General features: G+C 43.2%; 6 protein-coding genes across 10 annotated transcripts; 1 reads left to right on the top strand and 5 right to left on the bottom strand.

Moving 5' to 3' along the window:
* The first annotated feature begins 128 nt into the window (after positions 1-128).
* Positions 129-1,433, top strand: Spase25 (Signal peptidase complex subunit Spase25). Its single transcript, XM_031989640.2, has 3 exons — positions 129-361; positions 599-903; positions 977-1,433. The coding sequence occupies exons 1-3, from the start codon at positions 332-334 to the stop codon at positions 1,218-1,220; spliced, it is 579 nt and encodes a 192-aa protein (XP_031845500.1). The 5' UTR covers positions 129-331; the 3' UTR covers positions 1,221-1,433.
* SMC3 (structural maintenance of chromosomes 3) lies at positions 1,328-7,174 on the bottom strand. Of its 2 annotated transcripts, none has more exons than XM_031989638.2 (19): positions 7,004-7,174; positions 6,522-6,597; positions 6,264-6,442; positions 6,036-6,194; positions 5,813-5,972; positions 5,463-5,748; positions 5,220-5,394; positions 5,035-5,148; positions 4,704-4,954; positions 4,487-4,630; positions 4,114-4,425; positions 3,725-4,036; positions 3,449-3,650; positions 3,098-3,388; positions 2,776-3,038; positions 2,543-2,708; positions 2,338-2,476; positions 2,013-2,250; positions 1,328-1,944 (listed from the first exon to the last, which is right to left on the bottom strand). In XM_031989638.2, the coding sequence occupies exons 1-19, from the start codon at positions 7,016-7,018 to the stop codon at positions 1,818-1,820; spliced, it is 3,609 nt and encodes a 1,202-aa protein (XP_031845498.1). In that variant the 5' UTR covers positions 7,019-7,174; the 3' UTR covers positions 1,328-1,817. The 2 variants fall into 2 exon arrangements, with proteins under 2 accessions (XP_031845498.1, XP_031845497.1); XM_031989637.2 differs by lacking the exon at positions 7,004-7,174 and adding an exon at positions 6,804-6,989.
* Positions 7,175-7,305: 131 nt separating this feature from the next.
* RpII33 (RNA polymerase III subunit RpII33) lies at positions 7,306-8,628 on the bottom strand. Its single transcript, XM_031989639.2, has 5 exons — positions 8,437-8,628; positions 8,224-8,368; positions 7,933-8,140; positions 7,636-7,842; positions 7,306-7,571 (listed from the first exon to the last, which is right to left on the bottom strand). The coding sequence occupies exons 1-5, from the start codon at positions 8,520-8,522 to the stop codon at positions 7,387-7,389; spliced, it is 831 nt and encodes a 276-aa protein (XP_031845499.1). The 5' UTR covers positions 8,523-8,628; the 3' UTR covers positions 7,306-7,386.
* Positions 8,629-8,779: 151 nt separating this feature from the next.
* On the bottom strand, positions 8,780-11,670 carry LOC116432556 (reticulocalbin-2). Of its 2 annotated transcripts, XM_031989635.2 has the most exons (5): positions 11,394-11,670; positions 10,468-10,707; positions 10,202-10,349; positions 9,661-10,116; positions 8,780-9,578 (listed from the first exon to the last, which is right to left on the bottom strand). In XM_031989635.2, the coding sequence occupies exons 2-5, from the start codon at positions 10,685-10,687 to the stop codon at positions 9,407-9,409; spliced, it is 996 nt and encodes a 331-aa protein (XP_031845495.1). In that variant the 5' UTR covers positions 10,688-10,707; positions 11,394-11,670; the 3' UTR covers positions 8,780-9,406. The 2 variants fall into 2 exon arrangements, with proteins under 2 accessions (XP_031845495.1, XP_031845493.1); XM_031989633.2 differs by lacking the exon at positions 11,394-11,670 and having other exon boundaries at positions 10,468-10,830.
* Positions 11,671-14,051: 2,381 nt separating this feature from the next.
* LOC116432564 (uncharacterized) lies at positions 14,052-23,265 on the bottom strand. Its single transcript, XM_031989643.2, has 5 exons — positions 22,846-23,265; positions 19,699-19,859; positions 19,415-19,578; positions 17,606-17,774; positions 14,052-16,618 (listed from the first exon to the last, which is right to left on the bottom strand). The coding sequence occupies exons 2-5, from the start codon at positions 19,857-19,859 to the stop codon at positions 16,429-16,431; spliced, it is 684 nt and encodes a 227-aa protein (XP_031845503.1). The 5' UTR covers positions 22,846-23,265; the 3' UTR covers positions 14,052-16,428.
* Positions 23,266-23,402: 137 nt separating this feature from the next.
* On the bottom strand, positions 23,403-27,636 carry Nopp140 (nucleolar and coiled-body phosphoprotein 1). 3 transcript variants are annotated; one of them, XM_031989641.2, is made up of 4 exons: positions 27,445-27,636; positions 25,469-27,163; positions 25,308-25,394; positions 23,403-24,520 (listed from the first exon to the last, which is right to left on the bottom strand). In XM_031989641.2, the coding sequence occupies exons 1-4, from the start codon at positions 27,544-27,546 to the stop codon at positions 24,365-24,367; spliced, it is 2,040 nt and encodes a 679-aa protein (XP_031845501.2). In that variant the 5' UTR covers positions 27,547-27,636; the 3' UTR covers positions 23,403-24,364. The 3 variants fall into 3 exon arrangements, with proteins under 3 accessions (XP_031845501.2, XP_076228583.1, XP_076228584.1); XM_076372469.1 differs by lacking the exon at positions 25,308-25,394 and adding an exon at positions 24,605-25,107 and having other exon boundaries at positions 24,373-24,520; positions 27,445-27,635; XM_076372468.1 differs by lacking the exon at positions 25,308-25,394 and having other exon boundaries at positions 24,372-25,107; positions 27,445-27,635.
* Positions 27,637-27,742: the final 106 nt, after the last annotated feature.

Genomic DNA, 27,742 nt, shown 5'->3' with positions numbered 1-27,742 from the left:
GAATTAAATATAATACACTTGATTGCGCGCTGTCCATGCATACGTTAATGAACTTTATCTGAATATAATGAATATAATGGAGTAATGAAAATAAAACGAGCTTATATCTTGTAGTATTGTGAGAGTCCCAAATACAAGCTTCGAAAACTTGTATTTATTACGATAAGACTTTCTAGTGGAACTTATGGTTTGAACTCTTATCGCGAGAGTCCTGGAAATAATTGTAACCTGCATGTTATGAATCAGCCCGAACGATTTTAATGATTCGACGTGTACAAAACTGTTTAGTGTGAAGCATCGCGAAGGTTTTGAAAGTGAGGTTGTGTTTAAGATGGGTTCGGATAGAAATAATGAAAACTACGTAAGTTTCGTAGCATTAAGTCAATGATCACAGTAAATTATTCGATAATCTTATGATTAAGACGCTGTTAAATTGCGTATAATGTGTGTATAGTATTTCGTATAGAAACTATAATCGGTTCATGCCACGTATGGTACCGTTAGTTGTGTCAAATTTTATTGTTTAGTGAAATTGTGTTTTATTAATCTCTTTTATATTTTTTATTAAATTACAAATTAACGAAAGTTATTATTTCAGGTAATAAAAATTAATAAATGGGACGGTTCTGCAGTGAAAAATGCATTAGATGATGCGGTTAAAGATGTGCTTACTAAAAAGTACAATTACATAGAAAACTTTGCGTTACTCGATGGTCGACTAGCTCTTTGTGGAATTGCAGTGACATTGTCCCTTATAGCTCTACTCTGCGATTATCTCTATCCATTTCCAGCATCTAAACCTGCATTGGCTTCCTGTGTCACATTATACTTCTTTTCAATGGGACTTCTAACATTGTATACGTCGTACAAAGAAAAAGGGATATTTATTGTAGCAATCCAAAGGTAAACAGAAGAGAAATTGTGTATACTTCATGTTGCTGTATTTTGTTGACATTAATTGCTTTTTGTATTTCAGAGATCCAGCTGGTTTTAATCCTGACCTGATTTGGGAGGCCAGCTCATATTTGAAAAAGTATGATGATAAATACAATCTTGTATTATCCGTTAAAAATGCAGCTACAGGAAGTATAAATGAGACTAGCATCACAAAATCTGTGGCAAATTTCATTGATGTTAATGGTGTTATTATAGCAGAATTAGTAGAAAATGCTGTAACAAGTATGCATGATAGTTTGACTAGTCAGCGCAAAGAAAAATAGTAGTGAATACTCATCTGACTAATTAAATCTGTCATTCCTCTTATAATTTGTTGCATTTCATGTATTTCTCATTGATGTAAATATAATGCCAGAATAAAATCCAGTGGTTTAAAATGACATATGTATTGTAATACACGTTTTAAATACAATAGAAAAACAAATATAAACTTTTACATAGCCATTAATAGAATAAAGATTTTCTTTATCAACTTACATCACTAGTGAATTATTTACAAAGCTACATCATGCTGTATCCAATTTCCCCTTTTACAATGTATAACTGATGAAAATTTAAGTATTGTATACGTATGCAACTAACCATCAAGAAATAAAGAATAAAGTAAGAAATATCGAAAGTACATAAATAATAGCAGAGTACAGTGGAGAATTATAACATTTCCTTAATATAGGTACATTAACATAAAATGTGCTGGTTTCGATGTTTAATATGATAAATGTACAATTTTAAAAAAGTTATTGTAAAAGTGTTCGATAAAAATAATAATTCAGGTAATTTACATGTATCGAAATCATCAACTTCATGAAAAATAGCAATTTTCAGATTGATGATGGTTTATAAATAGCCTAAAATCTACATTAACCATGTGTCGTGTCGTCTTCCACAAAATCGGCAGCTTCTTCTCGCGTTACGCATACAACATGAGACACTTTATTTCTGAATTTAACACCATAAAACTTGTTGGCATGTTGTAATAATTCAGGTCTGCAAAATAATTATAATTTTAAGCCACGGATAAGAAGAAACATGTTCAAACTGTATTGTAACATTACCTGAATGTTGTTGTGATGAATTGAGCATCAGAACTAAGTTCGTGTATCATATCTGCTACAGCTTTCCTATGCTGCGCATCCAGGGCTTGGTCAATTTCATCGAACAAGTAGAACGGCGCCGGATCACATTTTTGTATCGCAAATATCAACGCCAACGCTACTAGTGATTTTTGTCCACCAGACAACTGATTCATTTCTCTCATTTCAGCTCTGTGGCCAGTAAAAGAAACTCGTATACCTAATCAGATTAAAATGTTTTGATCATTCTTTTGCGTTTCCTGTTTATTCTATGCATAAAAAATAAGTGGTAGAGATATTAACTTACCAACACCAATAAACCTATCAGAGTCAGCTGATTCAGTTGTTGTATCGTCTCCTTCATCGCCATCAGCTGTCTTCATAACTAATTGTGCGTGACCCGATGGAACAAGCTTCTTGAAAACCTCGCTAAAATATTTGCTAACCTAAAATTAATAATACCAAATTTAGACAATGGAAACAACAATATAAAATATAATCGCATTACATACTTGTTTGAAGGTAAACTGTATAGCTTCACATTTACGTTGTTCTAACACTGACATCAATTCTTTAATTTTTTCATCGCCTCTATCTAATTCCTCTTTCCTCTTCACTAACTTCTCCTTCTGATCGCTGAACGACATAAACTGATCCAATGCTTTTTTATTTACATGACTGAAACAAAATTTATCAATACATTTTACAGGTTTACGGATTAAATTTCTAATTGCAACTATTGTACCTGTATTTCTTTAAATGATTGTTCGCCTTTTCCATTTCTTTGAACAACTGTTTGGTAGACATAACACTAAACTTAGAATATACTTCGTGACTAGGCAATGCACCGAGCTCTGTGATTTTCTGCGTGCATTCCACTATTTTTTGTTCCAAGATATTCAATTTGCTGGCTAACTTTTCCAAGTCTTTAGCATCTGCTTCGATTTTCTCTTGTGCTTCTTTCTCCTTGACTTTCCACTTCTCAACCTCTGCTGACTCTGCTTTTTGCTAACGAAAGAACAAAGCGTTCATACCTAAACATTAATTATTTCTCGTATTTTTTTTACCTTCTTTATGGCATTAGTAACTCGTTCGTTCTGAGCCTTAAAGTCTGCATTCACTTTCACTAGCCTCTTTTCGATGTCCGCTAATTGTGCTTTCGATGATTCCAGTTGTCGTTGTCGATCTTCCACCGATATTTCTTGAAGAGCCTGAACTAATTCGTCTTTCCTTCTTACCAAATTATTCGTTAGTAAGTTCTCCAATTTATTTTTCTCAGCCTCTAATCTCATACGTTTTGCGAATGCTTCCTTATTATCTTTCGTTAATCGTCTTATGTCATCATTCAATGTATCCACCTAAAATACAGTAAACCGTACGTGAACCATTGTTCGATTTTTTACTTTCATTTTCATTACCTGACGCTGGTCAGCAACAGACAGTTGTGCCATCAGTTCCTGATGCAGTTCGCTTTCCAAACCTTCTTTCGTTGCACGCATGGCTTCCAAACTCGACGTGCACTGAGCAAGACTTCTTTCTTTTGGGGTACGGTATCTTCCTATCGCACTCAATTCTTCTTTCATGAGTCGTATCTCTGCTTTCATCTTATCGTACACGTCTCTATCATAAGAAGAACAATTTAATATGTTGCATGTTAAACGTGTACAATGTAAAATGAAGTAACAACGACTTACTTTGCTTTACTGTTTTTAGTTTCAGTTCTTTGCATTTCACTGACATAAGAACTTATGTTTTGATCTGCTTTTCTAATCTCGTCTTTAAGAGTGGTCAATTGAGATTCAAGGGACGAAATTTGTGCCATTAACTCTGATCTAGTTTTCTGTATTTCCAAACGTGACCTCAGCGTATTGAAGTATCCACCCGTTAATGATCCTTTTGATGACACTTGGTCGCCTTCTAGAGTTACGCAATCCAGACCCGAGGTACGGGCCAAATTTGTCGCAGTTTCTAAGTTGCGGCAGATCAACGTTTTTCCAAAAATATATCTGTATTTGTAGATTAAAAATTAAATTTTTACTGAAATTAATTATATGCTACTAGATGTTTTATCCTTTTGTTTTACCTCAAGGCTTTGTCATATTTTTCATCATACTCTAATTTTGATATCATAGGCATAGCATCGCTAGTTATTGGATAGTCTATATCTTTCACATGTAGTCGATTCAAAGGCATAAACGTTACTTCACCCGGAAGTCGTTGGTTATTCATTTCTTTCAAGATTTTTGTCCCGAATTTGTCTGTCTCGACGATATGATGGAATAACCGATTCCCAGCAGTCACCTCTACAGCCATATAATAATTCTTCTCGCAACTGAAGTTCTCAATCACAGGCCCATAATAGCTACTCACCTCGTGGGCCATATCTTTACGTGTTCTGAAAAGTTAATGAACATTAATGAGGTTTCCTGCTTTACGTATAGACTCGTGTTATTTACCGAAAGGTATCCAGCACTTTTCGCACACTGTCTCGTCCGTTTAGAATAGGTTTTCCTGCCATAGATCGCAAACTTTGATCCGCCTTTGCCAAATCTTCTTTAAGTCCTGATAAGTTAAGTTGTAAAACGCTCTCTTGTCGATACCTATAATATAGTAAGCATTATGTCTTCGTTAAATTCCTTACAAATATTAATAAAACAAACATAATGAACAAACTGTTCTTTTCGAGTGGCTTGACATTGGTCCTTCGCTTTAGTTAACTCATAATATTGCTTGTTATGTTCGTCTATAGATGCTCGTTGCTGTTCCATTTCGCGTGTATGCTCTTCGATCTTTTTCTCTAAAATAACTTGCTTCTCTGCATCCTTTTTCAAATCTTCGCTAATTTTTCTTTGGTGTTCTTCTTTGTCTTTAATTTGTTTGGTAAGTTGCTTCAGCTCGTTTTGAATCCAGTTATCTCTCTCATCCTGATGTGAAGGAATAATTAAAGAATGTATGCTTCCAATACAAATGTATGCACTGTATTTAATAAAATTATATTAAGTACCCTGGTAGTGAATTGGCTGCCACGTCCTTGTTTGGCATACAATTCTTTTCGTTTCTGTTCTTTTAGTTGTAACTCGCGTGTGCATTCCTCTTCCACACGTTTCATTTCTTCATACTAAAGCAAATTGATAATTGTTAATTTTATTATAAAAATTCTTAGAACAGAACACTGATGATGTAACTTACTTCCGGTTTAAGTACTTCTAATTCCGCCTCTCGTGCTGCAATGTTTACTTTTAGTTTTTCCAATTCCTGTTGTGCACGTTTTCTGCTGTCATTGTCTCCTTTTACTTCTTCCAATAAGTCATTAATAGTTAATGTCAATTTAGTTTTTTCTTTCAGTAGCTGCTGCTGTTCAGCACTGTATATTAAAGTATTATATGTAATTATAATGAAACTGGAATCTACAAATATATATTAGAATACTACCTGAGTGTGTCTCTTTCTTCTTTTGCAGTTTGCACTTCTTTCTTTGCTTCTTTGAGGCGTTTTGTTGCAGCTCTCACCATTTCCTGTGCAGTTTTTGCTTCTGCGCCTAAACGCGCTTGTTCTGCACCGCTATTTGCCCTAGATTTCTTAAGTTCTTCCAACTTTCTTTTATTCTCTTTCAGTTCTCGTTCGTGAATCGTATATTCTAAACAGCGACGTTGTTTGTCCCAGCATTGGTATTCTTTAAGCTCCTCCTTTTCTTCTTCCAGTGTCTTTAAACGTTCCTCTGTAATTAAAGCGAGAAGTTAGTTCTCCCTGAAGTATTGTTATAGACTTTAATTCTAACTTACCTATCGTTCTTAAAAAATCTTGAATCTTCTCCAATTTTCCTTCTGTTTCTTTTAAAATAAATTTTGATTCTTCTCTTCTGTCATCATATACTCTAGTACCAGCTACTTCTCTTAATAACTTAAGTCTCTGGGAATCGGGTGCTGTTGCCATTTGATTTATCTATATAATATAAATTGTCACATTTCCTTCTAAAAGAAATAATAACTTGATTACAAATCATACCTTTCCCTGCTTTACAATATAATACGGATTTGATCTTGAAAATCCTGCAGACTCCAATAAATTCATTACGTCATTCCTAGTTACTATTCTTTTATTAAGGAAGTATTGGTCCTTCTTTGAGCCAATTACTCTTCTCAAATATACTTCCTCTTTGTCAATCTAGAAGATATTATTATTTTAAAAAACAAAATTACAAAAAATAGACCATTCTATGCTTAATACAATTACCGGCAATCTTCCATCAGAATTGTCAAATATAATTTCCACGTGTGCTGAAATAACTCTTGGTCCTGTACCCTCATGTAATAAAGCTTGTCTTTGTTCTGGTCTGAGATGAGAAAATTCATCGCTCAAAACGAATTGAATTGCATAAAAGAAGTTACTTTTGCCAGAACCATTCCGGCCCACTTGAAATAAAAAGGTACACACATGATGTTTATGTAGAAATTGTTTATCAGAAATTTTAGGTAAAATATTTATACATACCCACTACATTGTGCCTTGGATCGAAAGGTTCTACTACTGTCTGTTCACGGTATGACTTAAATCCTTGAATAATCACCTAATCATAAAAAGGTTTCTTATACAGAATGTAAACATTCGATGTTTAAATGTGCAGAAAAGCTTTATTGAGCAGTCAAAAAGTGAAATTAAATTTTAAATTGATAATGTTTGAAAATTCAATTATTATTGTTGCACAGTTCTAATTTCTTGGATAAACTTAAAGACTACAATAACATTTCTAATAAACTTATCAATTTTGGTTACCATTAATATTGGACGCATGACTTCGACGACAAAAAGGGATTAGTAGTATTTCGTCAACGGTAATTTTTATTTGTGTTCGAATTTAATAGCAACAACAACATTTGCTTTTAGCTATGAGCGTCCGTTGTAGAGGAAGTAGTGTGGAGCGCGCAAAAGAAGACAGACATTCGAAGAGAATGTTAATCATTAATTTCTAATACCTGCTTAATATACATGGTGCAAAGGAAATGACACGAGCGTTTCTCGTGTTATCACTTTATTGTAACTCAATCGCAAAAGCAACTTCTCTGTCACTGAACAGAACAAAAATATTCAACCGACTTGTTGGCAGAGCGACATTTGTAAATTCGCAAGACGACATCGAGAAAAAGTCCCTATATTTGGGCGGGAGACGTAATGCCATTGCCACTACGGAAAAAAAGAACACCATGTATAACCGTTAAAAAATAATTTTCTTTTATGTACATTTTTTCCAGCATAAAAATAAAATAATTACGAAACATTATGATTAATGATTACTTTATTTTACAGGGGATAGTAGGGAATGATTTTATTTCAAATAAGTATTAATTATATGTATCCTTTAATGATGAATACTCAAAGCATCACTTTGAACTTCATGACTTAGCTGTGTCTGCAAGTTGGACAATTTATTCTTTAACGCTGCAATACCCATCATTACAATGTTTTCAGGCTTTAAGGCACCACTGCTTTCAACATTAAAATAGTATTTATTCGGCTTAGCTTCCCAATTGAATGGTGCTTCATCTGAAATATTTGAGAATTATTAATTGTAATTATTAATCGATTTCTCTAAATTTATAATCCTTACATTGATCTTCTTCTAATTCACTGTATTCCGATTTTGGCCATTCATCAGGTTTTGGAAATAGAGTATGCCTCATAGAATTGTCTGGGTCATACTCAAAGCTCACACCAGCTGTTGGGTTCCATTTTGCATGTTCCTTTCCAAAGCCCTTTTTGGCATACGCTCTAAGTTTTAGTTCTTGCCCCTTACGTAGTTTTACTATCAATATTTCTGCAGTAGAAAAACGTGAATTCAAATTGACTTTCCCATATCTACATTATGTACTTTGAAATAAAGGTGTTATTGATAAAAAATATAGACCATCTGTTTCTCCATATTCACTAGCGTCATCTTCTCTGTGTCTAGAAGTAACAGGAAGTACTCGTGGGTCACTAGACTTAAAATCTGCTGTGGTGACATGCCTTGTTTGATCCTCTGTACATTTTACGTCAAGAGTAAACTCCACGCTACATTCTGGACAAAAATCCATGCACTGACAGTCTCTTGTATATTGTATCCTATCAACAACCTAAATAATTTTAGTACAAATTGTTGTTTTTATGTTCACCATAAAATTTTAAACATAGTAAACCTCAATTTTTGATTACTTACGTCGTCGCTGATTAATGGTATCATTCCAATTCTATGGGCCAAAAATTCATCACTTAAAACTGTTGAATTGGCCTCTAACTGGATCCAATCGATAGCCATGGTAGGTGTTTCAGCAATAAATACACGTCTCATACTATTTGCCACGCTAAAAGTATTTAAAGTATTTAAAAATATATGTCAAAAGATCACTAAATGCAGCATAACCTTTCATACCTTAACTCAGTATCTTCAACTTGAAATTTTACATTCTCCTCAGTTAAATCCGAAATATGAACTGATGGTTGATTAGCGTACGGCATTTTGTTAAATTTCTTATATTAAATAAATAGAAAAACGCTGCTTTACAACTAATACTCTTACCACAAAACTTGTAAACGACCTACTAAACAAAACTTAGAACCAGAATGTTTGATTGGAAGTGCAGCGCCACCACGAGACATTTAAATTATAATATTTCCCACCATTTTTTAGCAGATTCAAAAGTATTTAAGATGTTGGGTACATTTTATTAAAAAAATTCATCACAATACATATTGTTCGTCATAAAATACGAAAAATAGACAAACTTATGTAATTATATTCGACTGAACAGTAAAAGATACTGAATAAAATGCATTTTCTATCAAAGTAATTTTGTAAATAATATGGAGGAAACATGATTCTTTTTATTGAGAATATTTAAATCCGCATTATGTATGTTGTATTATCATATAATAATCAGTAAAATTTCATTATTTGGTTATTGTTTAGTTGAATTACAAGATTGGTTCCTCCTCTTTTATAATCTTACATGTATAGATGAATTTAGTGTTAGTGCATCTATATAATTATTCATTGAAAAATAATAAAAGTGAGAGACCATGTTTCTTGCAACTCTTGCTACTTATAAGAAATGTAAATTCTATTATGCTAAAATAATACATCACTGTATTTATGGCACTAATGTTTCATAAAAATTGGAAGACTGGTGAAACACTATGCTTTGAGTATTTTAAATAAGTTTTGTGCAATCGTAATTAATCTTAATGCAAATGTATTCTAAATGCAGCATAAATAGGAACACCAAAACATACTATAGCTGGAAGTGTGGTATTTAAAAGTATTAAACGTACTTTCACAAATGTAAACTTTTGACAAATACAAAAAGAATGAAGATTTCGCTGACACGTCTAGCAACCGACTGTCATAGTTCATCCTGGAAACGTTCAATATCTTGTAAATGATCTCCGTAATCTGTAGCTTCACTCCCGACAAATGCATCATGATGGTCTAAAATCTCCTCAAAGGTTAATCTATTGTCGTGGTCGTCGTCAGATGCAGCAAACAGATGGTCTACTTCATCACTTGCTATTTCCCTGTAATAACAACGTTCCAAGTAGTGCAAGGAATGTCTTAGAATTAGCAATTGACAAAAAATTATAGAAACATTCAACTTACTCGTTACTAGGCACTAGCCAAGAAAGTATTTCATCTGAGTCTAGTCTGCCATCTCCATTTTTGTCATGCTCATAATCAAATTTATCTTTCTCAACCAACAACCATTCCTTATTTTCTGATTTAGCTCTGTTACCAATAAATTCTTGGAAGCTAATGAAGCCATCTTTATCTGTATCTTTGTCATCTAAAGCTTGTCTCAAAAGAAGTGGAAACATCCTAGGTGTTTCTTCAGGATGTGTATAAGCTTTGAACTCTTCTGTATCCAGGTAACCATCTTTATCTAAATCGGCAGCCTCGAAAGTTTGTTTGTCATCAGTGATAAGCTTATCATCTCCCGCTAAGTCCTCTGGATCCGTGCCATACATATCTTGCAAGATTTCATTCCAGCTGACTTTACCATCTTCATTTGTATCAGTATCCTCCAATCGATCTTGAGAGTCTTCAGTAGAAAGCATACTATTGCCAAGATAATATCACATTAATTTCTATTTACCATCAACTAATAATAATTAAATATATATACACATATATATATACATACCTAAATGATCTTAAAATCCATGCTTTTAGCTCATTTCTTTCGATAACCTTATCATTATTTAAATCCATTTTCTTCAGTAAAATTTCTAAGCGTCTTTTAGATTCATGTATAGGCAGTTTGTTAAACTCCTCTGCCTCTTTTACGCTACCTTTAAACAAACATTTAATATAACTTATAAGCAGTACAGTTTGTTTATTATATACGCATAGCAAACTGAATTACATGTAAACTATACCCTTTCACAAATAATAAATAAAGATACATACCAACGATAGCTTCATGGTCAAACTCCTGATGATGTTCCCCTCCGGCATAATGATTTATATCTCGTGGACTGAACGCACCATCCTCGGTTCTTTCATTGCTATTGGATTTGTTGTGCTGATGTGTATGGATATGTGCAGAAGCTGCATTCCCGAACGAAAAGAATCCGAAAATAACAACCATAAACAGTAGAATCCTTACACGCAATTGGCGTGTACACATTGTAAATTCGATGAATGATTCTGCGAATGAAAATATAAACACCATATAACCTCAGACCATCAAGAGTTTGATAGGTACACCGATCTCGACAGCGAATACCATAATGAATTTTATCGATCGTCTGCCGTCACGCGTGCCCGCGTAATCGTTCTCGAAACTCGATATCACAATTTTCAAATTGAACGATATTCAATTCAAACGTTCAGTTAATTATCTACACAAACTTCCCTAAACATATCGAACCAAATCTATCAGAAAACCATCAAAATCATTAAATTACACATCTAAGCAAATATAAATCACAAAAAGTAATTAGTCCGTTAATTTTCTATTTCAAACGAGACTAGTAGATAGTCACATAAGTCTGTGATAAAAAATGATCTTAACTAACAATTCAGAATTTTATAATTAAACAATGTATTTAATAATATATATATATATATATTTATAATAATTTTATAATAAAACAATTAACCCTTTGAACTCTGTAGGCTCCAATATTGCACCAGTTATAATATTAAGTATTCTAATGAATCTTAAACTACCCTAAAATTATTCGATTTTTCAGGCATCCAAATTTTGTACTAAGGAAAATAAAAGATCGAAGAAATGTTATATTTCTAATTTTCGCTAGGAATGCTATGAAAATTAGTCGCAGTTGCTAATTACAAAAGAACCTGGAGTGCCAAGGGTTAAGTCTACATACCTGTTCAAACTTATTTCACTATTAAAGCCGGATGGCAATCATGATTTCTCGATGGCAACAAAAAACTCGCTGATTATTACAGAGGAATACGATAGTCTGATATCAGTAGGGAATCCCCGGTTGTTAATATTCGAGATTGTCACTGTCGCGTCTATTCCGGTCGCCGGGATAATAGTTTGGAGGCTCCTGCTCGTGAAAGGAGGCAAACAGAAAAAGAAGATGTTGACTCGGCTTCAGTCGCGGCCAGTATGTGCAGTCATGACTTTGTTCTAGGGTGCGGGTACAAAAATAGAACAGCCGCACTAACACATATTCGATTTATTTCTATCCTTAGTGATCGCCCGACGAGAAAGAGAAAGAGATGCTCGCTAAGCAGAATATCACTATGAACGTTTAATCTATTTTTTCTTCTTTAATCCCTTCTACTACAACCAGTGAAACCGAAGATTTTCAACGTGATTCAACAAATATATACTCAGTTCATTCGAATTCAAAGAGAACATACTTCTTTAATCAACTGTTATACTTAAAAGGAAATAAAGGCATAACATGCTTAGAATTTTTCTATTTTTCCAAATTATTAATGGCAAAGTAGCAGTATTACCAAAGTATTACCAAAGTAGTACCAAATTTGAATTGAGAAAGGAATCATAGGTCAAAGGGTTAATTCTCGATAATACCGGGTGACACTAAAGACGCAAAGGGTTGCAACTGTTTTACGGATTGCACTTGTGACCTTCACAAAGTGGCAAAGCTAGGCCAAGCATAGTTCCGATCATCGTGTATCGCTTTCGAAAACTAATTATATACATTGATTTTTTTATACTGAGAAAGTTGATTTATCGAAGGCCATGGAGAAAGGTCTGTTTGCTTTATTCGACCCTTCGGATCTATTGATAATGTAATTAAATCTTGCCATTGTTAATGCGCAATGTAAAATACATATAGTTTGTGAGAATTCAAAAATATTCGTCTTTTATTATTACACCTAGCAGCACTGTATCATTAGATATTGATTATTATTTCGTGATTAACAGAATCATTTACGTGCGTGATGAATGTAACAATTAAATGTTTGTTTCATTGGCGCGTAAATCGATACTGCGAAGAGCCATCTGTTAACGATTACTGGAAACTTCTTGCCATTTGATGTATTACCAACATTCAATTACCCGCGAATCAGCGCCATCTATGATAAAACGCCCAAGCTATTAGCTAATTAGTACTAGATAGTGCTTGCAAGATGGCGCCACCAACATCTGTCCTTGCCCCAAATTACCCAACCAAGAAACATTAATAACTCATTAATTGCAGCACAAACGCGACAAAAACTATTACCAAAATATTGCCAGAGATCTACTCTAATTTCTACAATCACAAATGTTCATAAATTATGCCTATTAACTTAGAAACTTAATGATGCATTGGGTCCTTGTCAATCAATTCTAACCTATCCTCCGACATCGTCCGGAAGAATACTTGATAAATAATTAACCTGGTAGAAAATCCTATCGATGGTGACATGAGAAACTAGAGGAAGGTCTATTCTATGATTCTAAATTGCAAACGTTAACAATTTATTCGTGGGAATCGAGTTATTAATGAATTCGCTGCTGATTTCGTTGTTTCTTCTCCGTCGCCATGTCGCATCTAGTTTCTAGCCGTCGCCGCTAGATGGCGCCACCAAAATTGCTATCGTGGAGACCTCCTTAGTCCTGATGCTTCACGAGTAGGTACCAGGGACTGATGAGATGCTTTTTCCAAGGAGGTGGCACGAGAGAGACTATCTCTGTCCTTGTCGCACACTAGCTCTGTCCTTGTCGCACTCATTGCGGGTATAGGGAGAAGCTTCGAAAACGCCCGTCCGCTAGATGGCGCTGTCTCGCCCCGGCGCGCTGCAACCAGCCTTACACCCATGTTTTCGTTCTGCCAGCGTTAATCTATCAATACCATAATAACATTTATTATTACTACCAACGTATAAGCTCTATCTTAACGTTGAAACAATCCTTTTTCGTGGCGCTTGACGTGTTAATACGATATTATTTATTAATTATTCTCGGAGGCTCGCTCTATTCGAAGGAAACGAATATACAAAGTTACGAAGGAGGGGAAATAAAAAATACAAAAATCGATTAACCATGATTACGATATTATTTATTAATTATTCTCGGAGGTTCGCTCTACGAAGGAAACGAATATACAAAACTGAAGGAGGGTAAATAAAAAATACAAAAATCGATTAACCATGATTATTTATATTTCACGATCATCAAGTCATCGCGTGAAACTCATTGAGTCTTCGTTCCTGAAATCTGCGTCCACGGCTACTAGCTTGAGCCTTTCTCCACCGATGGTGCCACTGGTACGTTTCGTCCCGCATAATTGTCAAACGTTTAATCGCGACGATCAATGATCGTTAAACAGCCCGGGAGTGTTTCTATCGCTGGAAATAATTACGGGGACGATCGTTAAACGATACGCTGTTCACGGAACGTTATTTACTGCAGCTTAGACGAGTCCTGACGCATAATCCCCACGGTTTTATCCGCGTATCGTTACGGCTCGTCGGTGATCGCGATCAAATCGTTCCCCGGATCGCGGCGGAGGTTTTCCGCTTGACAAGCGGAGAATTTACGGCCGAAATGCCGAGGATCGAGCCACGATAATTGATAATCAAAGCGAAAGCCGGCAGATGGTGAAACCGTCCGCTAGAACAATTACAACCTCGTGATTGAAGTCGCCATTAAACCGGGCTCGGCGGCCCGGGGGGCTCGCCGCGCGTTTATGCGCGCCCGGGAATAATCACGTATTCTTCCGGTTGTCGGCAATAGTTGCACATAATCGTTTCCGATACCGTTAGCTGCTGAAAATAGAAGCTAATGAACCTGTTTGTGTATGCCGTTTTTGCGCGTCTCGAACCGTCGCGTGTCAAACGGTAATAGAGTCCGCTCGGCTGCGACGTCGGGACGAAAGAGGATTTCGGACGACGCGTCCTAAGGGGAGCGGTTCAAGGGAAGGTGCGAACACAGCGAAAGGTTTTGCGCAGATACATCGTAATCTAATAATAAATTATAAATACATGCTTGCATATTACAGCTATAGATACAAAAGATGACATGCAGTATGGAGTTGTCGTTCGTTTATGCGCTTAACGGAAAAACCACGGTCCCACGTGTGCACCCGAAATATCCGACAGACCTCGACAGTTTCTCACAAGCCGTTATTTTCCCGAACGTGTTTCACACGTGGAAAAGTGACTCGATGCTCCGCCGTTTCTCTTTTTATCACTTTCTCGTAACGGCACTGACACAGTACGTTTCACGCGCGAATTTTCGTCTCCCCCCGAGCACGCGCCGACCCGTGAACTACCGCGCTCGGTGCAACAATCGAGGTTTCCTCTCCTAAAACGAGCAACGCGATCCGCCTCGGAAAGAGATCGGCGTCGAACGGTCTCGATCGAAAGCGCGCTCGCGCGAGTACGAAACGAACGCGAACACTTTCCTAGCTTTCTTTTTGTCCGCGCGGGGAAATGTTGGTAACGGTTCGAATCGCGGCGCCAATAATCGCGGATTCGGGGAGGAACGAGGTCGGGAACGGCATCAACGGTTGTTCGCGATAAACGCCGCGGACGGAGCGCATGAATGAGCGGGGAACTCGGCTCGCCGTTTTTGGGGCGCCGCGTGGATCTCGTCTATGAAATAACCGAGCGAAGTAAATCGAGGTGAAGGGTCCCGCAAACCGGCTAACGGTATATTATACTCATCGGAATTCATGGTACGGTCCATTCGTACCGCGACTCGCGCGTCCGTCCAGCTCGCCGGTGCGATTCCGACGTTCGGTCTCCTGGGGTCCGGTTCCGAGAAGCATAAACGGGCCAGTCGCGCGACCGGCGGCCGGCTCGGCGACGGAACAAGAAACCGATCGCCTCCTGGTCCCCCGAGTCGCGCGATCGCGCGACGCTCGGAAAACGCGTCTCTTTTAAAAAATCACAATCGAATGCACGCCGCGTTTCAGCCTCGGAGCCGGTCACGGGTGCGCGATCGTTAACGCGCGGTAACGAGAGAACGGATCGACGGAAAGCTCGAATAAAATCCGAGGCGATAGAGTGCACCGCGCCGCTGAACGGTCGGCGAATCGTCGAATGCATTAACAGGGTTTCCGGCTCGTTACGGTCCAGTCGAGGGGAATGATATAACTTTATGGCGCCCCTGGAAAGAATAACTTGCCGTTGCTTCCCGTGGAGCGTTGTTACGAGGCGGCCTACGCCACCTGCTCGAAACCGGCTCGCGGAGGCAGGTCTAGTGAACTCGATCGAATTCCGAGACCGGATTCCGCGAAACGGCCGCAGCGCGCTGCTCCGATTCGTTTTTTCACGCCGGGATAACTTCGTCCGACTGTTTTCGGAGCGGACTGACCCACGGGGGAACGAGCTGTCCGACCGTGGACCGATTCCCGATCGTCCGACGCGCCTCCTCTCCCTTTTTCCCTCGAACGCGCTGCTCCTCTACCGGCGGTTCGCGGATCGGCGGGGATGCTCGAGGTCAACGCGTCGAGCTAACGATCGTTTCTGGGTTCACCCAGGACTGGCGTAGGCGTGCTCGTCGAGACGACGAGTTGCTGTGGCACGTTCGTCGAGCACGCGACTTTGCTAGAAGCATGATCTCCTCCGGGACAATCGCGTCACCGTCCGTCACCTCGGTCCCGTGGCAAAAGCGGCCCGTCTCTCCTTCCGTCGAGGAAAGGAGAGGAGGCTCCGCCGCGGCGACGGGAGTCTTCGATCTTCTCGATTTCTCCCGAGAAATCATCTTCTAGCAACTTGAATACTGGTCTCTCTCCCGGCGTTACGAGCTGGCTCCGTCAAAGAGGTTACTAGGTCCCTCCGGCGAGGTTGTCAGGCGCCCGGGGGTCACCTGCCACCGATTCCGTCGCGTCCGACGCGACTCGCCGATCCCCGGCGCTCGAGCGACCCTCCCGCTCCCCGGGGACCCTTTTTGTCCCCGGCCCCCCGGGCCCGCTCGAGTTCGACGAACGCTTAAAAGCTTGGGACCGCCGGGGGCTCCGACGAGCCGCTTGCCGAATTCCTCGGTTTGCAGACGCATCCGCTCTCGACCAGGACGTAGTCTTGACCGGTCAGGGTCACCGGGCCCAGCGGTATCACCAGGAACAGGTAGGGCACGTAGGTCTGCGTGCACTCGCCGTGGACCACGTCGCACTCTTTCGATCTGAAACACGATGCCGACGAGAGACGGTTAATGGTTTCGACGTTGTTCGGATGGGACCGGAGAATTAGTCGCTTGGAGGCTAATGAGAGTTCGGAGAGGAACGATTGGGGAACGCCGTGTTTTGGCTTTTGAAATGCTTTTGAAAAGATTCAACGCTAGAACTACCAAATGGATCAGAATGGACCATTCCTAAATTCTCCTTTTACAATTGGAAAAATATATCTTCGAAGAGATTTTTAAAAAAATTGTTTCAGTAATAAACTAAGTTCTGAGTGATTGAAGTCTCGATAGACGCAGTGTAAGGGTTCATAGAGCAATTTCAAAGTCAACTTGACTGCTTGATAGTTCTAGTGTTGATAACTAAACAATATTGTTTGTTACGTTAACCTCTAACTACGACTGCTTGGTAGTTCCAGTGTTAATAACTAAACAATATTATTTGTCACGTTAACCTTTAACAGAGGCATTTCAAATTTACCAAGAAATACCGTAGCATAGATAAAATTCACATAAGTAAGATAGCACGATGCTTAACGCGTTAATTGCAAATATTGCAATAACATTTTCTGCCACGTACAAGGCACTGAACCCAGTATGTAAAACTGTCGTGACGCTTTCATGTCATTGCTCCGTTAAAGGTTACAGCCGAAAGAAATCACAGAATACCAAAGAATCGGTTTAACCGCATTGGCTTCCGAGCGACAGAAATATCGGGCCCGAAAAGATGTCGAAGTAGGCCTCGGTTCCCGGTCACGAACGGGGCATCGTAGGCTCATTCGGGCCACTGTGCTACATCCGAATCGACTCGCCAATAGACCCCGATGAATTTCAATTCGATTCGGCCGCTCGCATTTACCGATCACGACGCGACGTGCCCAGAAAGTAACAGTGGCGAACGATCGCGTATCTCTCTGGAACGAATTTCACTGGCACACGATCGTGGATCCACGCGTTCGGTATTCGGCGCTCGACTCGCAGGCTACTTACTCGCAAACCTCGAACACGACCTGCTGCAGGAGGTCGGGGAACTTCTGAACGATCGTCACCGGCTGGCCGCTGGTCAAGCTGACCCCGTACATCGGCGCCGTGGTGTTGTACCTTGTTTTGCACAATCTGGCCGGGGAGCCGCATGATTCTTTAGGGGTGAACGCTCGTCCTGCGGGAAGAATATTTATTGTCCCGCGTTAACCCCTTGGCGTACTGTTTACTTTCGCCACTAAGCTCGTGCACCATTTCACGACAATTTGGAAGACTCAGTCTTCCAGATCTGAACATTTCATCCCACCGAAATGCCGACATCCGTCCACAAAGGGTTAACTCGGAGGAATTCGGGCCGAAGGTAAAGGGTTAATACGATTTTGCAAAACTCGTGTCCCGATTTTATACCGTGTTCCTTCTTTCTGCTGTGATCGCGTTTTCGTTATTTCTAGCGTTAGAGTTAGATCGACGCTCGACAAGGATACAATTTTGAATCGATCGTTCCGAAAAAGTCGCGCGTAGGATGTAACGGAATTCGAACGGACGAATCGCGAGCAGAAAGCCAGGAAAACCGAAGGAGAACGCGGCGTTCGACCGAGGTGTTTGCGCCCTTTCTTCGGAATTCAGTCGGCTCGTGTGTTCGAAACGATGAGTGGGTCGCCGATGGGTCCCGTTATGAGCAGAACCAGCGATAACTGTATTGGACGGATAACACGGTGCCTTATTACCGTCCTCCTGCGCCGAGGAACCACTACCCAAGGGACCGCTGAATCTCGTCGGACGAACCGGACGGCGAGGAACGCGTAGCACGTTCCTCTCCGACGGAATTGGCGAATTTCGAAACGACCGAACGGAGGCACGCGGAGCGGGTGCCGCGGTTAGCTGTAACCGGGTTTTCGTGTCATAAGGACAGCCGCGTAATTCAAGGCTGTGCGACGTGCCGGGACACGTATCGCGCAACCGGTTGCTCCGATTTTTCGACATTTTCGAGCACGCGCTCGATCCTGCTCGAAAACGAAGCCGAACCGGCCGGCCGCGTCGCTTTCGAGGCGCGCGGCGGCGGCGTTCACGGAACAAGACTGAGCCACGTAATAAAGGATGCAACACGGAATTTCTAATCTCGGACTTTCCTCGGGAACCTTGAGAAACCGGAACGCTCGAGAGTATTCATTCGAAAAATCGACGTAAATAGTCCGTGATAGTCCGTTTCCTGGTCGCAACCCGGTTGCAACGGTACCGCGAGGTATCGCCGGTGCAAGAAGCGCGGATTGTTTGGATGTTACCGCATACGGTACAATAGGCTCGTAAAGAGGCGAGGACTCGCGTGCGCTCGCGAGCGGATAATGGACCGCGAGCGCGACCGCGATAATTAGAAATCAACGCTCTCGCCCGACAGAGAGATGTATCCGGCGCTGGCCGCGATCGCGGTCGATCGGCTGTTAAGCCTTTCCGCGGGATTATATTTCGTCGCCGGCTCGGGCGGAGCGTAGCAGCGGATGGCAGCTGGTAATTATTCGCGATTCAGGCAACCGGCTCGACCGCTGTCGCGCCGCGGACAGGAGGAGAGGGACGAGCGCGCCTCGTCTTCCGCGTCTTTCCAAGCGATCTCGGACTCGATCGGGCGCGATCCGTTAAAGTACACACGTTCCCCGGCGAAATAGGAATAACGCGCGCGTGTCCACGTTTCCGTCGGCGTCCGGCTTTCGAATCCGATCGACCGTGTACACGGCTCGCAGCGGGGGGATCGATCTTCTCCGAAGAGAACCGGACGAAAAGAGGAGAGCTTCCTTTTTCACCGTGGGATCGGGAGAGGCTTACCGTTCCGAGTGTTCTCCATCGCGATCGAGTAGTCGCCGCGTGCGACCTTGTAGCTGTGCAGTAACGCCTGCCTCGTCGATTCGGGATCGATCGTCCTCGGCTGATGGTACCTGGCTGTTCGACCGGCCGCCCACAGGTTCTTCGCGCTCCTCGATATCGCGGCGCTACGACAAGTCGTTCGTTTCGATAACGGTATCTCTCCTTCTCTCTCTCTCTCTCTGTCTGTGTTCCTTTCTTTCTCTAAAATTCCACACGAGGCGGACCCGTAAAAGGGAAACACTTACGACGGATACTGCTGGTTATTCGGACCGACGCAGTCCATGGGGTCCGTGAGCGCGTCTCCCCACAAGTATTTCAGGCCCAGCCCGCTCCCCTCGCATTTCTTCGCCCCGCACACGTGGCCGGTGATCGTGACAACGAGAATCAGACCGAGGTACCTGGACATCTGAAATTACAAGCAGTCGACACACGTGAATGGGGGACGATATCCGGAGCTCCGAGCGGAACGTCGCCAATTTGTTTCGACGCTGCGGCCGCGCGCTCCGCGGCCGGAGAACTGGTTCGATTATAATAACAATGGGATTTCGTGTACAGGGACGCGTCGAGGTTCCAGCAGGCCCTAGGCCAGCGTCGCTGTCTTGTAGAGAATCTCGGTTTCTCCGAAGTTTCTCGCCGATCCTATTTTCCTCGTATCGACACCTATGCTCGAGGAGCCGAACGTTTCATCGCCGAAGCGAACGGATTGTTTCACGTATCGGGGGCCAGCGTTAGTGGATGCCTGTTAATGAGAAACTAATTACGCCGGCGGGCAAGAAGAGAGCTCATGAATAAAACAGTCCCGGCAACGGACTCGTGATTACGCGGATCCGCGTCGGAGGAGGAGCGCGCGCGTTGTCATTGTGACGCTGGAAGGTGCCGCTCGGTCTTGGAACCCGAGTTCGCACGAGGTCAAGAGCAAGAGTAAACGACACCGGGGTCGGACCGTGCGGCTGGTCTCGAAAAGATTCGTCTTCCCGAGTGCCACCTCTCGCTCCGAAATCTCTTCGGCGAGGGAGCAGACGCGCGCGCGAGAGAGAGACGGAGATCGAGCGACTACGATCTCTCATCAGCTGCCGGCGCAGCTCCGCTCTAATCGAGATATCCTCGCGTGGATGTTCCGTTTCACGGGCCGGTGGCACGAAGGTATTCCACGGTGGCGAACGAACGACCGGCCGAGTGAGTGAAGCATTTTTTTTCGCTTTCGAGCCTCTCCAACGATGGCGATCCGCCGTGACGAGACAACGACGCGAGAGAGTGACGCCCGGACGATTAACGATCGCGACTAGCACCCGGCGTTTAACCCTTTCCGGCGCGAACGATATTTCGCGAGAGGGAATCGACGGATTCGACATACGAACGAACGATTCGAGTACTCGAAGAGATCGGTACGTGGTTCCGTTTGCTTCCAATCATTCGAGCAACCTATCATTTAGTCTGTACGTTTCAAAAGATCGTCAAAGGGTTAATCAACGATCCGATCCCTGTACGGAGTTCGGGGTTTCTAGGTTGCCGGTCCAGTGTGACTTCCGTTATGCGAGCGTTTGTCGCCGATCGAACGGGAGTGAAAGCAACGCGAGCCGACGACAGAGGTCGACGTTCGGGACGGACAGCGCGAGGAACGCCGACGAATCTGTCAGCGCGTCGACGACGGCGGCGGAAACGATAGCCGCGAGCCCGACGAAGTGATAAATCCCGTGTGGGAAAAGGAAAGGAAGGAAATCGTTAATGGCCGGCCACTCAAGGCTGGTCGTTGGCCGTGACCGGCGTCGCGTATCTGTTTCTTCAGGAAGCGCGTCCGAGCCGCGCGGAGCCTGGTTCCTGAACGCCGCCGCGCGAACACGCGATCGCGGAGCTCCGACGATCGACGTTCCAATTGAACGGGCGCGTTCAACGGGGAAACGATCGCGTCGACGGCGCACCGGGTCGATTCGACTCGCGATTACTGGATCATGGAAACTGGAATAGACCTTGATTCCTCGCCGCGGCAATTAAGACCGTTCCCATTGTCGGATATGATCGGCGATTTTCGCACGCGAGTCACGGCGGATCGGCCGCGCTGCGAGCCGGGACGCGAAGAGTGGCGCGTAATTGCCGCCGGGCCGATAGCGATCGCGCAATAAAGCCGTTTCGATGGATATCTAGGGGTTACCCGCCGATTATATAACGGCGATCTCCCAGCGGACGAACCGCGGGAGATCCGCGAGTCGCACGTGAGAATCACCTGAACCCGAGAGGATCCGGGTGAACCCGCGCGGTCTTCACGGTAATTTAGGATCGCCGGGAACAATTCTTCCCAGTCGGCGCAACTTCTCACGTCGCTCGCCGCTTTTTATCCTCGGTTCCCGCCGCCGGCGGAGTACTGTTAATACGCTAACGCGGGAATAATTAACAGCCTATAGTTGATCGCGATAACGATCCCCTAACGGGGACGGCCGGGAGGGTGAAAAACGCCTGGGTCGTCCGGTTCCCGAAGCCGGGATCCGCGCGAGGAGTCACGGCGGATCAACCGAGTCGTTCCCGTGTTCGAGCAAGAACGCGAACACCGTAAGAATTCGAGGAAGAACTGTACTTCCTGTCGTATCTGAAAGCAGATTCCCCGTGGACCATGAACGCGTCACGCGGCTGATTCTAACGGGAAAGACGAACCATCGAAAACGTCCTTTTCTCTCGCTTCGGCTGCTCTTTATCGGATCCGCCTCGTGTTTATCCATCCTTGTCCCCGATAACGGTACAACCATTTCGGCGCCTCGTTTCACGAATAAATTATTCGAACTGTCAGCGGAGAGGCTCGTCACGCGTTCGGTATTTCTCTTTTCTAATCGATCCCGCGGGAATTTTCGTACCTCGGAAGTGTACCGAACGAACATCCGTCTAACGTTATCCTATCGTGCGAAGGCGTGCGCAGTTTGAAATCAATCCGAGAAAGAGCTGGGAGAAAATTGAAAGAAAATTGGAAAATTACAGGCTCGCGGCGCGGTGTATCCGAACGTCGGGCATTTACCGCGGACAATAAACGGGAGAAGAATCTCGGAGCACTCTAAACTCTACGGTAATCATTTTCGAGATGCTCCGTTGCTTTCCGTACCTGTCCGGAATGTTTCCGGCGAGCTCGGTTTCCCGAAGATTCACGCGCAAGCTGCGCACGTGGGGCGTCCGCAGTCGACGGGTCGAATTTAACGATAATTAGTCAGCCGTTCCCGCGAGGCGGACTCTAATTAAGGATCCGGGGAGCGGAGACGAATTTTCGGCGCGCTTGATTTATCTCGGCCTCTTTATTGCGCACGTCCGAGGAACGTGACGTTCCAACGCGGAACGGCCGCGAACGAAGTTATCGAATCTCGAAGCGGTTCGCGACGAAAATGTTCCACGCGGACCCGGAACACGTCACTCACCGTGAGGAAGATCGTCAACTCTGACACTGGGCGCGTGGAGATCCTTTTCTCGGTCCGTTCGGGAATGATTCGATCGGCTGCGCACGGCTTACATTAATCGATCGGGAAACGTTCGGGATCGAAACGGGGCCACACGAGTCCTTTAAACACTGTACATGTCACTACACCGGATATCGTGGGGTCGTACACCTCCTCTCCGTCTTCACAGGTGGATGTCCAGAGGTTGACTGTAGAATCGTAAGTAACCGCTCTCTGTGCACTGGCGGAGCCAGCCGGTGAGAGGGGATGGGACGCAGAATATCGGCCCCTGTTCTACCTCCGAACCGTCCTTTTTTTTCTCCTCTTATTGGAGGAAAAGCTTAAAGAGGAAACGAAAGAAGGTAACCCAGAACGGCCTCCCTTCTCCCACTCCCCTCTGTCTTACGAGCATTTTATTCGGAGTTTCATACGGCGAGTTTCTTACCGATCTAAATTAGATAGTGAAATTTTCTGTTCCGGAAATAGGCCCGTGCACGGTGTTCCTCGAATAGAACGGAAGAGAATATTATAATACAGGGTTAAAAACATAGTATAATTATTAAGATTACACTCTCTGCTTATATTCGTTTCTCGGTGTTCAGAATATCGTACAAAGTATGCGTGTTTTCATGCATTAACAACGAGATATAATAATCGATTGCGACACGCGGTCTTTGCATTTGCTTTCTTTCTTTCTTTCTTTCGTTTTTCTTTTTTGCACATAATTAAAGGCGATCAACTCGAGAGAATTGATTGCGTGTCGAATGGCGGCGCATATAAAAATCGTGTAATGTCACGTCACTTATGATCTCTATATAAATATTAGTCACACAAATGCAATGGCATTCGCGCCGTTATCACTTATAGGTCGTTTGTGTATTATCGGTAATCTAGGGCTAATCGTAAAGAGAGAACTGAACGAAAACTATTGAGTGATAATATATTCGTGGAAAAGAATCCCTCTCGATGGAATAAAAGCGTAAGAATGATAATTAGCCGAATGATCTACATCGATCGTCGGGCTTAGACGATTACTGACGTGCTGCGTAGAGTTTCCTATCTTTTCTAGGAACAGTACAATTCATGTCGTATGTTACATATTGCGATAAACAACATTCAATATCCTATAATACAGAAGCTACTCGATATTTGAAATAGCTTATACTAGTTATATACCTTCTCGTATTAAAATAAATGATGATTTCACGAGACTTTCGACGGACAAGTGGAAATCGCAGTCTTGTAGATACTAAATGTGTGAACGACCAAACGTATTACCAAAAAAAGAACGAAAACCGACGTACCTCGACGTCGCGGGGCGTAGCTCTATGACAGCCGAGTGAGAATTTCATCAATGTCGCAGCATAAAATGACCCTAACACAGGTTTGTCTTGCCAACGAAATCATGAGAGACTTTCCGATACTTATTATACTCCGCTTATCTAAACATACCGGCTACATATAGTCAACACATTTACAGACGCATTTTACAATCGCTTACTCAATCCTCAAACTTAATGGAATTGACGCTAGTATCTATTTGACCGCCGCGATAGCTACCGCGTTTTTTCTTCGTCTTTTCGTGACGAAATGACTTCCCCCTTGTGAACTTCAGGTCTTGATTCGCTTTCTCTCCCCAAGAGCCACGTGCACCTCTCTGTTGGACAAAAATTATACCTTCACTTACCGGTCGAACCTTTGTAACCAGACGGTTCCCGCTACACCGAACCACCCCTCTCACCTTTGTACAAAACTGTTTTATAATCAATCGTCGAACGTTATCTTTTTATTTTGCGCTGGCCCGCTGTCGAACGATTTTCTTTTGTCGAAACCGCCCCTACCGCCTCGGAAACCGCCGCGTCCACCTCTGTCGTTCTCGTCGTTGCCCCACGACCTCCTGAACCCGTCCGGTTTGCCCCCCGCGTTATCGTTTCCGGCCCACGACTTTCTGTTGTCGAATCCGCCGCGACCGCGGCCACCTCTGAAGCCATCTCGGCCACCCCTGTCACCGCCGCCGCCACGGCCACCCCTATCGCCGCCACGACCACCTCTGAACCCTCCGCGACCGCCCCTATCGCCGCCACCGCCGCGACCTCCTCTGTCGCCACCTCCTCGACCGCCCCTGAACCCTCCGCGACCGAAACCACCGCCTCTACCGCCTCCGAAGCCACCCCCGAAACCACCTCCGAAACCGCCCCTACCACCGTGTCTCTTAAAACCACCCTCTTCTTGATTCTCCTCCTCCTAGAACAAAAGAGAAACACAGGTCAACCGCCGTTTTCCTCCCTTCAACGCGAGCACATCACGAACAAAGAATTTTCGATTAACGTTTTCTAAAATCAACATTCCAAGAAGGGTCGGTGAATGCACGGAAACATAGCCTCAAGCTTTTTACAGAACGGCGAGTGACCTGTGTCTCTCGGATGATGTTTCCAAGCATTTACCTTTGCCTCAAAAGAATTGTTTGCCAATTTCGGGTCCAATTCGACCTGATCGTCCTTTACACGACGAAACGGAGTATTTTTTCCCCCCTAAACATAAAATATGGTAAATCAAAGTGCACTGTCCTTCGACAGAAACGGATGCATCGAATCAAAGGTGTTACCTTGTCGCTGTTGAAGCTGTTGTTCGCTTTCACGAAGTTGCTGTAGTTGTTCTTCTGGGCTTTCGCGGGAGGCTTCTCCTCGGCTTCCTCGTCCTCGTCATCCTCCACCTCTTTGTGCTTTCTCTTTTCTGTTTTTCCTGGTGTTTTCTGTTGCGGCACCGGTGTCTGCTCCTCGTCGGAATCGCTTTCATCCGATTCCGAGTCTTTCTTGGCGGCTGCTGGTTTTGGAGCTTTTACGATAGGCGCTGCTGTCGGTTTTTCATCTTCCGACGAGTCTGACTCGGAATCTTCGCTGGATGACTTTGCTTTAGCGTTCGCTTTCGCCGCTGTTTTTGCTGCTGGAGTTGTCTTAACAGGCTTCTCGTCCTCGGAGTCATCAGAGTCTTCTGAACTGGACGATTCCTTTTTCTTTGCCGCTGCTTTTGTTACTGGCTTGGCTGCTGGTGTCTCATCTTCGTCGGAGTCATCGGAATCTTCGCTGGAGGATTCCGCTTTCTTAGCTGCAACAGACTTGGCAGCCTTCGTCGCGGCAGGTTTGGTCGGTGTTACCATCTTGGCAGGCTTTTTGGCTGCAGGCTCCTCTTCCTCGCTGCTATCATCGCTGGAAGAGTCGTCCTGCGCAACGGGAGCTTTTTTCGTTGCTGCCGGTGTCGGTGGAGCTACCTTTTTGGGTGGAGCTTTCTCTTCTTCTTCGCTGCTATCATCGCTGGAAGAAGACTTTTCTGCCTTAGCGGACTTTTTCGCCACTGGTGGCGTTGGGAAAGATACAGACTTCTTTTTAGCTGGTTCTTCTTCCTCGCTACTATCTTCGCTGGAAGACTCTTTCTTTGCGACTGGTTGTTTTGCTGGCGCAGCTTTGGTTTGCTTTCCAGGTTTTGTTACTTCTTTCGTTTGCGGAGCGGGCTTTTTCTTTCCTGCGGCAGCTTTTGCAGCTGGCTTCACAGGTACAGCCGGTTCTTCTGAGGAATCATCAGAATCGCTAGAAGATTTTTCTTTCTTTGCAGCTTTAGCAGATTTATCAGGTTTTGCAGGTGCCGCGGGTTTTGCAGTCTCTTCCTCGGAAGAATCATCGGAATCATCGCTAGATTCTTCACCTTTCTTTGATACAGGCTTTACTGCAGCAGTGGGTAGAGGCTTTTTCAGAAGTGGCTTAACAGGACTTTCTTCTTCGCTACTTTCTTCGCTAGAAGACTCTTTTTTACTAGCTTTCGTTTGAGGCTTTGCAATTACTTTAGCAGGAATATTTGTCTTTGATACTTCATTGCTATCCGAATCAGAATCGTCGTCTGAAGATTCTTTCGCTGCAGCTACTTTACTTGCTTTGGGTGTGGAAACTGCTTTAGGTTGCGCTTTTAATTTCTGTTCTTCCTCCGAAGAACTGTCTGATTTTTCTTTTTTCTTTACCGGTGCTTTAGCTGGTGGTTTAGTTTTCACAGCTGCCTTTGGTGCTGGCTGTTCATCTTCGCTGGAGGAATCACCGGAAGATGATTCTTGTTTTTTACTGTTTAATGCGGCATTAGCGGGAGCTTTGCCGTTTACTTGTGTGACTTTCTTCGGTGCTTCACCTTCACTTTCCGAACTCGATTCCGAACTACTGTCTTTAGCTTGTGCTTTTATATGTAATTTCTTAGGTGAAGTCTTTTGAAAATACTGGAATACCTCTTGTATCGATGGCGCTCCTTTCGGTAGCGCGGGCTAAAAAAAAATTGCGGAGCGTGAGGAGCGGTCATATTTTGTAAACAGTTGAATTTAGCTACACAAACGATATTCAACCGGTTCGGCGTTAATATACAATCTCAGGAATAGCAAAGATCGTAACGATCACGAACGATTTACACAGAAAAACGAGATATAAAGTAACGAAAATTCACCCACGTGGTACGGCCGAATGGCGGCACTTCGTACGCCGCATGGGTATTGATGCTATACCGATCGATTAGGTTAAGTATATACGCCAAATTTTTATAGAATCTTACCGCCTTTGTTTTCTTTTGAAAGACCTTTGCCAACGATGCGTCTTTTTTTAATAAATAGTCGTACACAAGAGACGAAACACTCAGTTCCTCAGTTGATGCCATGATGGACGCGTGTGCAAAGAGCTTGGAAAATTAACCACGATTGAAGGCAAGGCGCATGCACCATCCGTTCACGCCTGAGGGGCGCTGCGATCTGCCATGAACCACGTCGAACGTAGATACGACTCTTTTATAGGAATATGATCGCTACTTGCGGAACACATTGTTAAATATAATTATTAAATTAATACACTTTACA

The sequence above is a fragment of the Nomia melanderi genome, chromosome 12, assembly GCF_051020985.1.
Source record: "Nomia melanderi isolate GNS246 chromosome 12, iyNomMela1, whole genome shotgun sequence".
NCBI lineage: Eukaryota > Metazoa > Arthropoda > Insecta > Hymenoptera > Halictidae > Nomia > Nomia melanderi.
This window is presented reverse-complemented; position numbering and strand designations above follow the sequence as displayed.